Raw genomic sequence first — 13,201 nt, forward strand, 5'->3', positions numbered from 1 at the left:
CTTTTACTTTAACGCGGACTCCTTCTCGCAGGAAAAGAAGAAAAAGTTTCTTATCGTTTCAATGAGCTTTCCGCGTCTACCAGAAATAGATTTTCATCGGGAAAACACTGTACAAAGTTCTTTAACGATGGGTTCTTTTCATCTGATCGACGAGAATCTTTTTTCGCGATGTTTTTGTTACGTTTTTATGTCGCGAAGGAAATAAATTGAGTCTAGTATTTGGATACGAATATCGAGGTAATTTTAATATTCGAATATAAATAATACTCTGGTGAGAGATTTGGTACCTGGGAATTGATGCGCGTAATTTCACGCCTGAGGATGTCCATGTGAGCGTCCTTGCATTCTGGACAACACTTTTTATCACAGTGGACGCAAAGGGAACAGTAGCTTTTCTCCGAGCAAACGCCGCACCGTTCCATCGTTTGGCCGCTGGTTGGGTCCGGTAGTTCTCCAGTGATCTCGATGTGCAATTCCAGGAATCGTTGCAGGGTCACGTTGGTCGGGAACGCCTGCACACCCTGGTGATAACATTGTACGAGTTAGCTATCGTGTCAGCCGAGGATCACCTATCGAATAACTATGATTCTCCGTTCAGCGGTGGAAAAATTCCAAAGGAAATTCCATACAGAAAGGAGACACCTTTGATCAGGCAACTCGTTCGCGAGGATGCTTTTATCCGAAATTGAATCTCACAGGAAAAAGAATCGCTTTACTCGGTTCTGCTCAATGTTTCTTTAGTTTCATTCTTTTTCATCCGGTGACTCTTTCCCGCGGTTCTCTCTAATTAAGGGTTACGTTTGACGTTCGCGCTTCGGACAGGCAAGACAAATAGTTCACGGAAAGGTGTCACCGCGAAACGTGAAACTTCATCCAATTTCATGAGGAAACGAGATCCTTGCCGTTGAATAAACATGAAGCCACGCGTTGCACCTACAATTAGTTAAGCTAAACCTTGCGAGCGTGTGTTCCGGACTCTTTCATCTGCAGCTTTCATTTTTAACTACTTCGTTTCCGATCTCGTCGTTTACGTCAAACGACGATTTCGCTTTGTAACAATTTACATTCCCTTGAGATTAACTCTTTGTAGTTCTCTTTGTTGGGGGTGGAATCCGAGATTCCTTGTTACCATTGACGTAACTAGGATTTTAAAGAGGACTTGTCTTAGACGAGTTACATCTCCAGGATTTAGGTAAATTATAATTTAGATAAATTTTAATATTTGCAAGTCTGAAGATTCAGGGATATTTTAAAAACACTTAAACCTGAATTTTGATGGAATTCAAATAAATCCCACCCTGACTAGATACGTCAATGCACATCCCTTATAAACACACGTTCGAATATCCGCACAAAAAAATGAATATCTAAGGAACGCCCACCTGGTAAGGTATACGATGCTCTGCACGGCATTCTGGACATTTCACCTGGCGACGCACGTAGTCAACGAGGCCATCCATGCATGGTTCCATGCAGAAGCTGTGCTGGCATGGTAAAAGCTTCGGGTTCCTGTATCGGTCCAGGCATATCGCGCACGTCAGCAGTTGCTCGAACTGCTCCATGCCTGTAAAACAGATCACACGTTAGTCCTTTTTATTACTACGTTCTGTCCGACGTAAACACGAATGTTGCAACGTACGATATCGAAACCGAAAATATTTTTTACGAAAGAATTGAGACGATGAGATTTCGAAGGAACGAATTCATTCTGATGGATCAACGTTTATTTCGGTGGTTAGTGAAGAACTGGCGGAAAACACAGACGAACTAGTATTTAAAAGCATGCTGTCATCGGGAATGTATAATTTAGAATGAGTGTTCCGCTTTCTCGCAGTGCAGTTGTATTTGTAGTTTATATTAAGACGTACATTAATTTGCAAGTATGTTTTAAAATCGGTTATGAATAGTAATGATTAAACTTCTTGTATAAATGGAGCATGTTATATAAAATTTGACAAGTTCCAAAAGCATAAATATTCGAGGTTTATTAACGATAGAAACTTCGTCGAGACAACGTGTCTTGTAGTTGGTGTATTTTGCGACAATCGAGTTTATTTGCATTGTTTATTCGATTAACCCGCGTCAAGGTTTCCCCAATTTCCTGTGAAATATCCGCCAACCTTACGCCACTCTGCAAAACGTAAAGTCATCGTTGTCACAGATAATAAATAGTTGCATCGTGTAATCCGTAGCCTGTTGCAATTGGAGATCTTCATTGTGCCAAGTCGTTACTCATCGCGTCGCGTTTCCTCGAGGACATCGTATTTTACCTTCGTCGATTGAAAGGAAAGCTTGCTCTCTACTCAACCGTAGAAAATTTCTTCCAGTTTCCCGCAAGTGGAGAACAATTCCAGTTAACGAGATTTAGAAGACTGCTTACAGATGGCAGTAATTTATCGAAGCAATTTTCGAAAGCTTAATAAAGCTTTTTGTTTCCTGAACGACAAAGAAAAACAGTATCGCGACCAGCGACAATGTCAAGATCTTTTCGCGAAGTCGTTGCTCTTCTATTTTGAGCACCGGTGCATCATCAACGAGCTGGTGCTCGAAAGATGGGCGAACTCAGGACATGTCCCTGTGAACCTTGCAACTCGATTCGGCAATTAAACGAGAACTTGGCAATGAAACGGTCGTTTCATTTTCTAGACTCGTATAATCGCTCCATTTTCTAAATTAATGGACCAATTTACGCGGTCACCGTACCCACAGCCTAATGCAGAAGCCGCGTAAAAAGACCACCACCCATAGGGGTCAATATAATACTCGATCTTCGCGCGACGTTCCGTTCGATCAAACTTTTTTCCAAAGTCCAAAAATATCCGATTATTCCCACCATCCACCATCGACGTTCTATTAATACCGTGCTTACGTTTCGGTACATTTTCTTTTACATTCTCCCGCAGACGTTCATTTTATTAACCGTTAAAGCGTCACTCGAATCTGTGCGCTCGAGTCGTAAAGCGACTTCGCCAGAAAATGATTTTCAGCGATTTCCCTCGACCGTCTGTTCGCGATTTCTAATCGAAAGACATCGGCGCGGGCGGGTTAAATTTAAAATCCGGCTGCACGCACGTAGATTGCGGCGAAGTATCGCGAAGGATTATTTCAATGCGCGAGACACGTACACCCGAGCCAAATTCATCTGCGATTTCGCAACTTCCTAAACACGTACGTGTAAACGCGTAGACGCGGAGTCGAAGATCGTGCCAAGGACCAATCGCTTAGCAGAATTCGACCGGAAACGAGCGGCGCATTAGAAAGCATTGTTACCGTTAGACGAACCACTTGTTGATCTTAAAGCGAATTCTAGGGTGCAACAGGCGGTTAGCTGCTATTGTATTAGCAACTTTCTGGACCTGATCGCCAACCTTGAGGAACCTTATCACCCTCCATTTTCATTAGGATCATATGCTACACATCTTTCTACATGTCTGAGCTTTTTAAATTGAAAGCAATTCTTCTTGCAAAGATAAATCTATAACTTGTCGAATGAACAAGGCATTTCGAAACTATCCTATTTCATTCACGACGAATATACATCGGATACTTCGAAAGAGTAGGCGGCGCGTCTCAGAAAAGATCCTATTTTGGCAAAGATTATATTGGAACGATTCTCTGCGCAGTTATGCACATCGGATTGGAAACAGAGATCGAGATCAAATAGAATCTCAGCGTGTCTGGTCATGAATAAATTTCTTGATTATTTGTTTTCGACCGGTTTCTTCAGAAAGACGATATTTTCCTGATGGTTCAACGAAGCGTAGTGTTTTGAGTCGCGTGAAAATTTGGTGAAAAATCAAGATACACTGAGACAAAGAATGAATGGACTTTGAGCTTTCGCAGCAGCCAACAACTTCGGCGGGTGTATTCTCAGAAGGTTTATTCGAGGACGATTTCAGTCGTTTTAATTATTTCCTCCGCAGGTGGGACTCGTTTTTTCTGTCAAAGAAGCAGCACAAAGCGCGACGTTCTTTGAATTCCTCGGGGTGACGCGTCAGGAAAGACGTAGATGCACGTGGCGCGGGTTATTATTTTCGCGCCAAGCAATCGAACGGTGATTCAGCTTTTTCCTTTGTCCGCGAGAAAAACACGACGAAAATTGTGGGCGCCGTTTCAACCGTCTCGTGCATCTTTGTGACGTTTTGGCGTGGACGCACCGAACGCGTGAAATTCGATATTGGTCTCCTTTATCCGCGGGATTCCCTGAACTCGATCGACCACTCGTTTCGTAAATTACTTCGAACAATAGTGCTATGATGTTGTTTGATCTTTGAAAACAAAGAACCGTTCCATTGAATATTTTTTTGCATTCGTGCTTTCAAATCCGAGCGTATAAACAAAAATTCAATTTCCTACGTTCTCTTGTTTCCAGTGCTTTCACCAGAGTTAGCGCAATATGCGGTTTGTATAGCATTTTTGTTGTGCGGGGAGTTTTTTCGTGAAAATATTATTGTTATGAAGTATTGGAAGTTGTATTTAAAAAGCTTCATTAACCTTTGATAACTTTTGTGCCACTACAATGCAATGTTGCAAATTTCTTAGATGTAACTATTTTGCAGCTGGTTAATTGAGAAGTCTATTGAAAATTCGAGAACAATATTTCAGGATAAACAAAATAAATTAGACCTTAACAAGCGTCTATGATAAAAGACCAGAAAAGTGTCCACAGAGTAACGAGAAAAATCGCGGTCCATGGAACGCAAGAATTTCCTGGGAACAGGAAAACAGAACAGTCGACGAGAATTCGATTTATTCGAGCAACTACGTACCCAGAGAATTATGTATTAAAACGTCTCTCTTCTTCAAAGCACCGACATAAAAATCCGAGTCCTGTACTGTTGTTCAAACAAAAGAAATGTTCTTCCAACGTGACTTTGTTCCGGAAAGTTTATATTTGTTTGAAAGCAGCGTTTTCGAAAGATGAAAGACACGCGCGAAAGGCGGGTTTCACACACGATGCACTATCCGTGATTGTAAATGTCGAGGAGAATTGAGCGATCCAGTGGAGAATCGCGACGAAACTGAATTGTATATTTGCGCGATACTCGGAGACGGATCAGCGTGCTTCTGGAATCGGTTGGTCCAGGGTATACTGACACTTTTCGACGTCAGTGGCCAGACTTACGCTAGCGAGGCGCGAGCGCTATACTTAGACGGAGACCTTCGATTTCCGGCGGTTCGTTTTCGACGAAAGATCCACGCGAGAAGTCCGCACGATAACGCTTCAGACCTCGGCTTCCGAATTTACGCCCGCGTGTGTATGTACGTCAACGAACGGACGCGCGTGCAAAGACGGATGATTTTCCTAAATCACCGACTCGACAAAATTCCTTCTCCGAAAAACCGGAGATTTGTTGCGTGAACCGGCAGAACGGACAAAAAGGACCTTGACGCAAATATAACACCTTTCCAGACATCTTTCTTGGTCCTTTCGCGCGTCAGTTCTAAATAAAGGCGGAGTTTCGACGATCGAAATAGAAAGATTTGAATGAAAGCTGCGGAATCTATTTGTCTATTTTAGAAGATGGAAATAAAACCGGGGAAACCGGTAGTCGAATCAAATTCTATTCAATCGTGCCTAGAATACTCTGGATTTTGGCGACAATGCCGTTTCTGATTTCTAACCCCTAATTGTCCATTTTGCAGCCGCGAATCGATTGACGTAACGAGCGCCATTTAACGACGGTATTAACGTCTATTTGGTCGGTTTGCACGGATCGATGGAAATAAACCTATCGATATCGAACGCCGAAAGTGGATCATCTGTTTGCGACTATTTTTCCGTCCCTAATTAGCGTTCTCGATTTAGAAGGCATTTCAGATCTTCCTTTGTCGCCTCGTGATCTATGATTTATTTATCACCCGTCGAACGATGCGGTGCTCGATAAATTTAGACCGTGCAATCGCATCGAGAATTCAAAACGATCAAATGCTGAAACTCCGCGAATCTGTGCGAGACTCAAAATGAAACCAGAATTTATATTTTTTCATCTTTCTATATCCTAAATAACGTCAGAGAAATGTGACTTCAAATAATAGTTTATACCTACAGGGAAATAGAATCAGTTCATTAAATACGAAAATGTTGAAGATGTTCAAAAGGTCTCATAGTCCCCATGCAATAACATAAAACACGAAAGAATCCCCGAAGTATAGTTTGACTGTAACAACGATACTTTCTTTATCTTCAAAGGAAAATAGAAGAAAGCTTTTGTAAGCGGTGTTGTAAAGAGAGGCAACGTTTATTAGAAATTATAAGTTAACCCGTTTATCGTAATTAAAGTTAAACCGTGGCAGTGGCGTGTTCACAGCGACAGCGTGAATCGATATCAATTATGTTCAATCTGGCGGCACGCCAAACACCCGGGCCAATATTAAAGGCTAATCCAGATGATCGGATACAGTTGCGCCAGGAAAATTTTAGAGAATTGCCTTCCCGGCAGACTCGCTTTTCATCCGTGTGTACGACCAACTGGAAAAAACCATTATGATGCCGACGTCGAAATAGCCGTTCCGGAGACGACGATATCGAAACGCCGCCATAACTTCTCTCTCCTATCGACATTTTTTCTTTGCGAATTCGTTTCGTTCGCTATTAACGTTATCGTTTCTGTTTCTGTTACGAAAAGACTACTTTCGTGCGTTTAGACCGTTTCTTTCAGATGTTGCTCGAGAGCCAAGGATATTGCATGCGATTTCCTATTCGATTTAATCGCCTTTGCTTTGCTGAAAACCTCTTAGGCATCTATTTTTACTTCTCTTTGAAATATGATTTTCTAGTAGACACAAAACTTGACTTATTTATTTTTATATAATTTTGTCGATTATCCTCGTCTATTTTTTTCTTTAAATCGAAATAGAGTCTGCGTGTAGAATACGCAAAGACTCGTTCAAAAATAGCGTGATAAAGAATCACCGATCGCGGTTCTACGCTCCTATTAGCGTCTAACATCGGCACGAAAGTCCGGGCTATAGTTAGCCGACGCGTTTCGCTTCTCCAGCGCTGCGTATTCTCAGGGTGGCCTCTCAGAATAGCCCGACAGAATGTAGCTTTTCTTATCGACTCGAGCTTTTCTCTCGTCGGCAAGACAGCTTTCTGCAAGGGAATTTACCAGGCTGTTTTAAGTCGACAAAACTCGGTCGGAAGCGAACTTACAGAGTCGATAACAGCGAATTTTCTTACCAAGTGGTGGCACTCTTCATTACGCCGTTTCGAAAAAACATTGTCACATTCAGAACTAAATACATATTTAAATAATATAAGTAGAAAAGGTATCATTTAGTAGAATAATTTTGGCAGTATAATTTAAGTAGAAAAAGAAAATTCCTACTTCATTAAATAAGCATCACGATTTAAATCCATCATCTTATTTCAAATATTGCATATTTAAGTTTACAGACTATTTACTTAATTTTTATCTCTCCTATCAAATTTGAAGATCAATAATTTTGTAATATTTATCGAATGCAACTTTAAAGTCTAATAATAATTTCTAGTGCCTATTAATAAAGCATACCAAATTGCAGGAGTCATAGATTCTATTTAAGCGCTAATCTTTAGTACCTTTAACAGGTCGCATTAAAGCCTGCTATATTAGGCATGGTATTATCAAACCAGGTTAATTATTCGTCTTATTATTTCCTGTCATTAGTATAACATTAAGTGGTATCATATACTCGAATAGGTTTTGTTAGGTCGTTTTTCAATTACCGTGGCAAAGAAACAACGGCGTTTCATTTGCAGCTCGAAAGCGCCATTCGTCATCGGTCGCGTGTACGCAAATGAACAGAATCGTTAAATCGAAACCGCTCATAATACGACCGGGGTTTCATTCCGCGGCAGTGAAAAATTTATGGAACGTCCAGCGGCTGCGTCGCGATAATAGATGTATTATTGACCGTGAAAGGGTAAACGCGCCATTCAATTCGTTGTATCCTGCATTTTTTTATAGCATCGATCCAATCGTAATTTAATCGCGACACGTTTATAAATTTGATCGACGGTTTCGGATGGAAATCACGACGTGTTTCGGAATTAACGGAATCAACGGCAACAAATTTTCGAGGAAACCTCCTCGCCCCGGTGGCTCCGAGGTATAATTATCAATCGAAAACGGCTGCATCTGGCCGATTGCTTCGTCCATTATGAACGGTAAAATATTCCTGAGAACGACCGCGTGAAAGGCCATTGAAATTTCGAGAAATTGAAACGGCCGAGAACGTACAACACCTCTATTTAACGATACAAAACTATATTTATTGGAAAGCATTGTCGATCGATTTTCGCCACAAAATAGAAACAAGGCAAAGAAAGGAAAATATTCTTGCAGCACCTCGTATTTTGTAGCCCTTTCGAGCTCTCTAATTGACAAATGACCCGGCTGGATGTAACCCCTACCAGGATAAATCTATATGAGTTTTTTCACTGTCAGTCGACAGCTGAAAGTTCTTTCGTCACTAACTCTACCCTCTGCTCGGTTTCCTCTTTTCCGTCTCCTGGGCTTTCTTAACTTTCTCACATTTTTTTCCCCCTGTTCATCTTCCCCTGCTACATCGCTACCCTAAGTATCACCGAGCCCCGTCTTTCGCTGTATTCGATGCGTGTCTCGTGTTAACGGTACGTTGTATTTCCTTCGTGCTTCCTGCGGTTCCTTCCGATTTAACGATTGTTCAGCAACTTTTCGCGCCAGATAAGACGTCATCATTAACCCTTTAGCTACCTCTTACCGGACGTTATCGTAGCAATTTTCTTTATCTTTCCTCGAAAGTTGCTGGATATTTCTACAGTTTCTAGGGAGAGAAATATAAGTGCCTTACGTCGCCGGTCTTTCGGATTCAGCCTTGATGGATATCAAGGGAGGAAGCACTCGGAGACAGAGCAAGCAATTTCTGTTTCCCAAAATGGGAAAGGTAAACGACGTCCGATAGCAACGAAATAGTTAGTTTTTGGGCTCGTTCATCTTCCAAACGAGGATTCGTCCGCGTTAAACGTGTTCTTCAATTTTCTCTCGTATTACCGGTTCTTGTCAGCTTCCGCTCGTTTTAGCCTCCCATTTTCCGTGAAATTTTCAGTTGCCCGACGATCGTGGCAGCTAACGCGCTGAATTGCATACTGCAACTTCGCTGATGATCAGCGAGTTAGCAAAGAGAGAAAGCAGAGATCGTGTCGCGAGTGTCTGAAATTGCGAACAGCCGTGCTCCGAGGACATTGCGGAACAGTCACGAGCTGAATGTTCATATTCGTGTGGCACGATCGTCCGTCGTAATTGCGTTTAAAAGTTTCGTCGGATTCCTTTTATTTCCGCGAACGTTATTTCCTCGCGAAAGATCTCGTACGGGACCGCCGAAAACTTCGTTCCTCCTCGAGGTGTTTTCACCGCCCGCGATAAAGGAAACTGGTCCCGGACAGTTCGGGAAACGGATAAATAGAGCACGGTTTCCGCGAGACCAAGATAAACACCGTTTACTTGGCGTTTGTTTTTCCTCGACCACGAGAATCCATCGAGTTTTCGGACGAATAAGAAAGCTTTCTTCTGCCTGGCATTCACTTGCAGGAAGTCCTTTTACCTCGAAGAGAAACGGACCGATAAATAAGCGAATCGCTCGGGGCGGTGCATTATTATCGTGCAACGCTAGCACGGAAACTGTTTTATTCTAGAACGTTATCGTGGTTCGAGAGAATGTGCACTCGGACCTCCTCTGTTCCCGGCTCTATTAGACCACCGAAGCTACTCGATTTAACGAAAAATTTCGCTGCACGCGAAACGTGGACCCTATTATTTCGCTCCTCTCTTTTCACCAACCTTTGCTCTCTCTTCGAGACAGTATTATTGTGGGATCTGCGAAAATAGCAGCCGGAGATGCGGGGAATCGAAAGCTGAGCCTTCGCATTCTCACATATTAGATATGGCCATTGGCGTAACTGGGCGACCACGGTCTACATACGATCCATTCAGATTCTTCCCATATAACATGAAGAATACCTTGTTATATTTCGTACTACAAACAGTATCTCAAGAATTGAAATTCTTTAAGTTTCCAAACTTCCAAATTTCAAAGTTTACAAATTTTTAAATGTGCAATTCTTAGACAACAGTTCCAAATTACTAAGGTTCCATGTCCTAATATTATCAACTTCCTAAGTCCTTAAATTCTCAAACTTCCAAATCTCCAAGTCTCTGAACACTCAAATGTCCAAGCTTCGAAATCGAAACTAAATCCTGAAACTTCCTGACCTTCGAAATTCACTTAAACGTCCCAGACATAAATTATGGAATCTGTCAGCAAACTTAGCCCACAGCAAAAATGTTGGTTACGCCAATGGATATGATCCAAATCCCATACTCGATTATCCTGTTCTAACATTCGTTCTCAAATGTCCATTTGTCTTCGCCTACAACGCGTTCTGTCTTTCTTCTTATCTTTTTCGTCGTTAACGTCGTCTTCGGACAGCACGTGATCGGTCACACCATGTCCCATTGCGGACGAGCCCCTAAATTGCAGGATCTACAAGAAATAAAAGCCGGAGGCAAAAATCAAATCCAGATCCTCGTTGTACGGAATCGAGCACGTTATTTCACCATTTCCAGTTTCCTAATATTTCTACTTTCCCCGTTGGGTCCCGATATTATCCAGATATTTATTCAGATATGAAAACACTGTGTCGAAGTTACGACGGTCGAAGACCGGTGCCAGTAATTTGCGAAAGGTGCTTGTTCTTGGCACCTTTTGCTTTCGTTGCCAGCTTAGAAAGCGATTTATCAGCTACGGGTGGAGTGTGCTTTCTAACGAAAAGATCGGGAAGGCGGCGAAAGAGAAGAGAAATGTGGAGAGTCGAGAATCCAGGTGCGATTTAATTCGATTTTAAGGAACATCTGGTCGGACATGTGAATAACGCTTTCTCTTACAGAAAATTTTATGCAGAACGCTACGTGAAAAGCCAGATATTTTCACCTTTTCGGAAGACTAACTACAAGTTTCTCTAACTACAAATTTCTCTATCAACCCTTACAAGTTTCCTAGGATTTCAATTTAATTATAATTTTTAATTTGAACGTCAATCGACCGGCTCATTATGCCTCATCGATTCGCTATCAATATTTATCCGTCAATTAATTATGATATTTGGATTACCACGATAAACATATTACGCGGTGGTAATTTCTACATGAATTTAACATATTTAATCGGCATATTATTCGATACATTGACCGTTTTATACACCGAATGGTATTTTGTGGATTAAATTACTGTTTAATCGTGCGGCAATTCGGTCGTGCAGCAATAAAAGTTTCTTCCTCTGTTCTTTTTCGCTTGGTACGCTTTCGATAGCAGAGACAGTGCAATATTTTAAGGCACGTTGCGCGCTCTGGCGTTTCGCACGTCAGCGCTTTAAAGTCACGGTGTTAATTTAAAAATTCCACCCCATAGCGTTTCCTCTGCGAACGCTTGTGCGCGATACAAAAAGCGCTAGCAGAGGCAGATTAACTTTTTTTGTTACCTCTATGGGATTCTATAACAAACGTATTTTCACGCTGCGAACAGAGTCTGGCGTTTAATGTCGGATGCCTCCTATTTTAATATGTGGCTGCCATATATCGAACCCGGTTACGTATATGAATAATGTTCCACACTTATGTACTCGTCTTCTGCAGTCGTAAAAGCACGTACGAAAATTTTGCAGTTCTCTGACCACGGTGATTGTAAAACGATTAGAGTTAAGACTTTTTCTCCGGTGTTGTTTCGCGTGGGAACTCTTTGTTGGTCCCTGGCAACGATTCAACAATACTTGTTTACCCTTCCACTCGAACCATGAACAAACGAGAACAAAAATTCTGTTCGAAGTCTTTGTTTGGACGTTTACCGGATAATTGTATTTCCTTTGATTAGAAAAATTAATCATTTCCCAGAAGAAATTCTAGATCGAAAGACATTGTGAACCAGTTGAAAAAAAATAGTTGTAATTACGGTAATAAATTATACCGAGGCAAATGCATCGTAAATTTTCATATAAATTGCATCAGGGTGAAAAAGATAACAAAAGAATGTCAGGAAATGAATGAAATCAGGTAGCGGTTCTCAAGGCGTTCGCTCCTGGCATGTAATTACAATTTCTTTCAGACATCCCGTGATACATCAAAAACTGCGAGTCGGCGCTGATTCGAGCAGTCTGATTTATCGCAACGTTCCCAGTAAAAATGTATACATTCGCGGAGATAGGATTCTACGTTTCAAACTCTCCGAGCAATTCATCGACAGTGGGGTTGGTTATCGGCAAAAAATTCAATAATTTATCGCGTAACCCAGTTCTGCTTGCATTAATGACGTTCTATAGCATAACAGGTTAAATGTTACAGTAGGAAAGGTCTGTTGTATCGTGTAGTTCAAAATATAACGCGTTAACACTTGGGAAATGTAATGTTGGCAACGCAACGCGTTGGTGACGCTTGGGGAATACTGTCTGAGTATTAGAAGGCGTTGATACAACTCTTGGAAAATACAATACGTGGGTAAATGCATTAGTGATCCAGCTTGGACGACTAGGAAGAGGAAAAATTAAGACCTGAATAATTCTGTGTGCGAATAATACTGGGTAACGCAAGTGTAATATAACATGTAGTAATATAATGCGGTGGTAATATAACGCAACACTACACGCGCAACAACGTGTGACTATAACATATGACTATATGAAATGCGATACATTTGTCTTCCATAAATCTCCGTTCCCTATAATAGGAGAGAAACGAGCGAGAATTCGTATAAAAATGTAGCTAGCCCTTCGTACGAATCTTTCGTTGATTTTCGTTAAATAGAAGTGCTCGAGTCTTGGATGTTCAATTACGAGAAGACGTGGCAATATTGACATGGTCGGATGTGGTTCGGTCGATGAGTTTCGAACAAAAGGCTATTATAACTTCCGCGTGTAATTTCCGCGAATATCGTCGCCGAGTTCGAACTCGAAATTTCCGACAATGGGGGAGAAAAGTTGCTATTCCACGGGTAGCATTCCGGCTATATAGATCGTTCGGTTCGTCTTCTAACCGTATAATCAGTAAGCTGATCCTCCCTTGCGCTTAAGATCGCGGTAAAAGTCCCTCGCTGAACGTCGTTAAAGATCGTGTCGATGGAACTCCATAAAAGTTTCTCCATAGAGACACGATGTACCGGCACGAAACAGCCGGTTTGTCGGATTCGATCG

At 41.6% G+C, this 13,201-nt stretch overlaps 2 protein-coding genes across 20 annotated transcripts in view; one reads left to right on the forward strand and one right to left on the reverse strand.

Moving 5' to 3' along the window:
- Camta (Calmodulin-binding transcription activator) overlaps nucleotides 1-13,201 on the forward strand; it is a 111,641-nt gene that overhangs the window by 66,288 nt on the left and 32,152 nt on the right. The gene's annotated exons all lie outside the window — the stretch shown is intronic.
- The window catches only part of tn (tripartite motif containing protein thin), a 54,667-nt gene that overhangs the window by 24,726 nt on the left and 16,740 nt on the right, over nucleotides 1-13,201 (reverse strand). For 8 of the 10 annotated variants that reach the window (XM_076533129.1, XM_076533128.1, XM_076533127.1 and 5 more), the window contains 2 exons: nucleotides 1,383-1,564; nucleotides 288-521 (listed from right to left, as the gene is read on the reverse strand). In XM_076533129.1, the coding sequence (XP_076389244.1) occupies nucleotides 288-521; nucleotides 1,383-1,562 (414 nt within the window). In that variant the 5' untranslated portion in view covers nucleotides 1,563-1,564. Of the gene's footprint in view, nucleotides 1-287; nucleotides 522-1,382; nucleotides 1,565-1,639; nucleotides 1,795-4,769; nucleotides 5,007-13,201 lie in introns of those variants that run through there. The other 2 variants (XM_076533126.1, XM_076533125.1) reach the window with 2 other exon arrangements.

This window comes from Megachile rotundata, chromosome 6, assembly GCF_050947335.1.
Source record: "Megachile rotundata isolate GNS110a chromosome 6, iyMegRotu1, whole genome shotgun sequence".
Classification (NCBI taxonomy): Eukaryota; Metazoa; Arthropoda; class Insecta; order Hymenoptera; family Megachilidae; genus Megachile; species Megachile rotundata.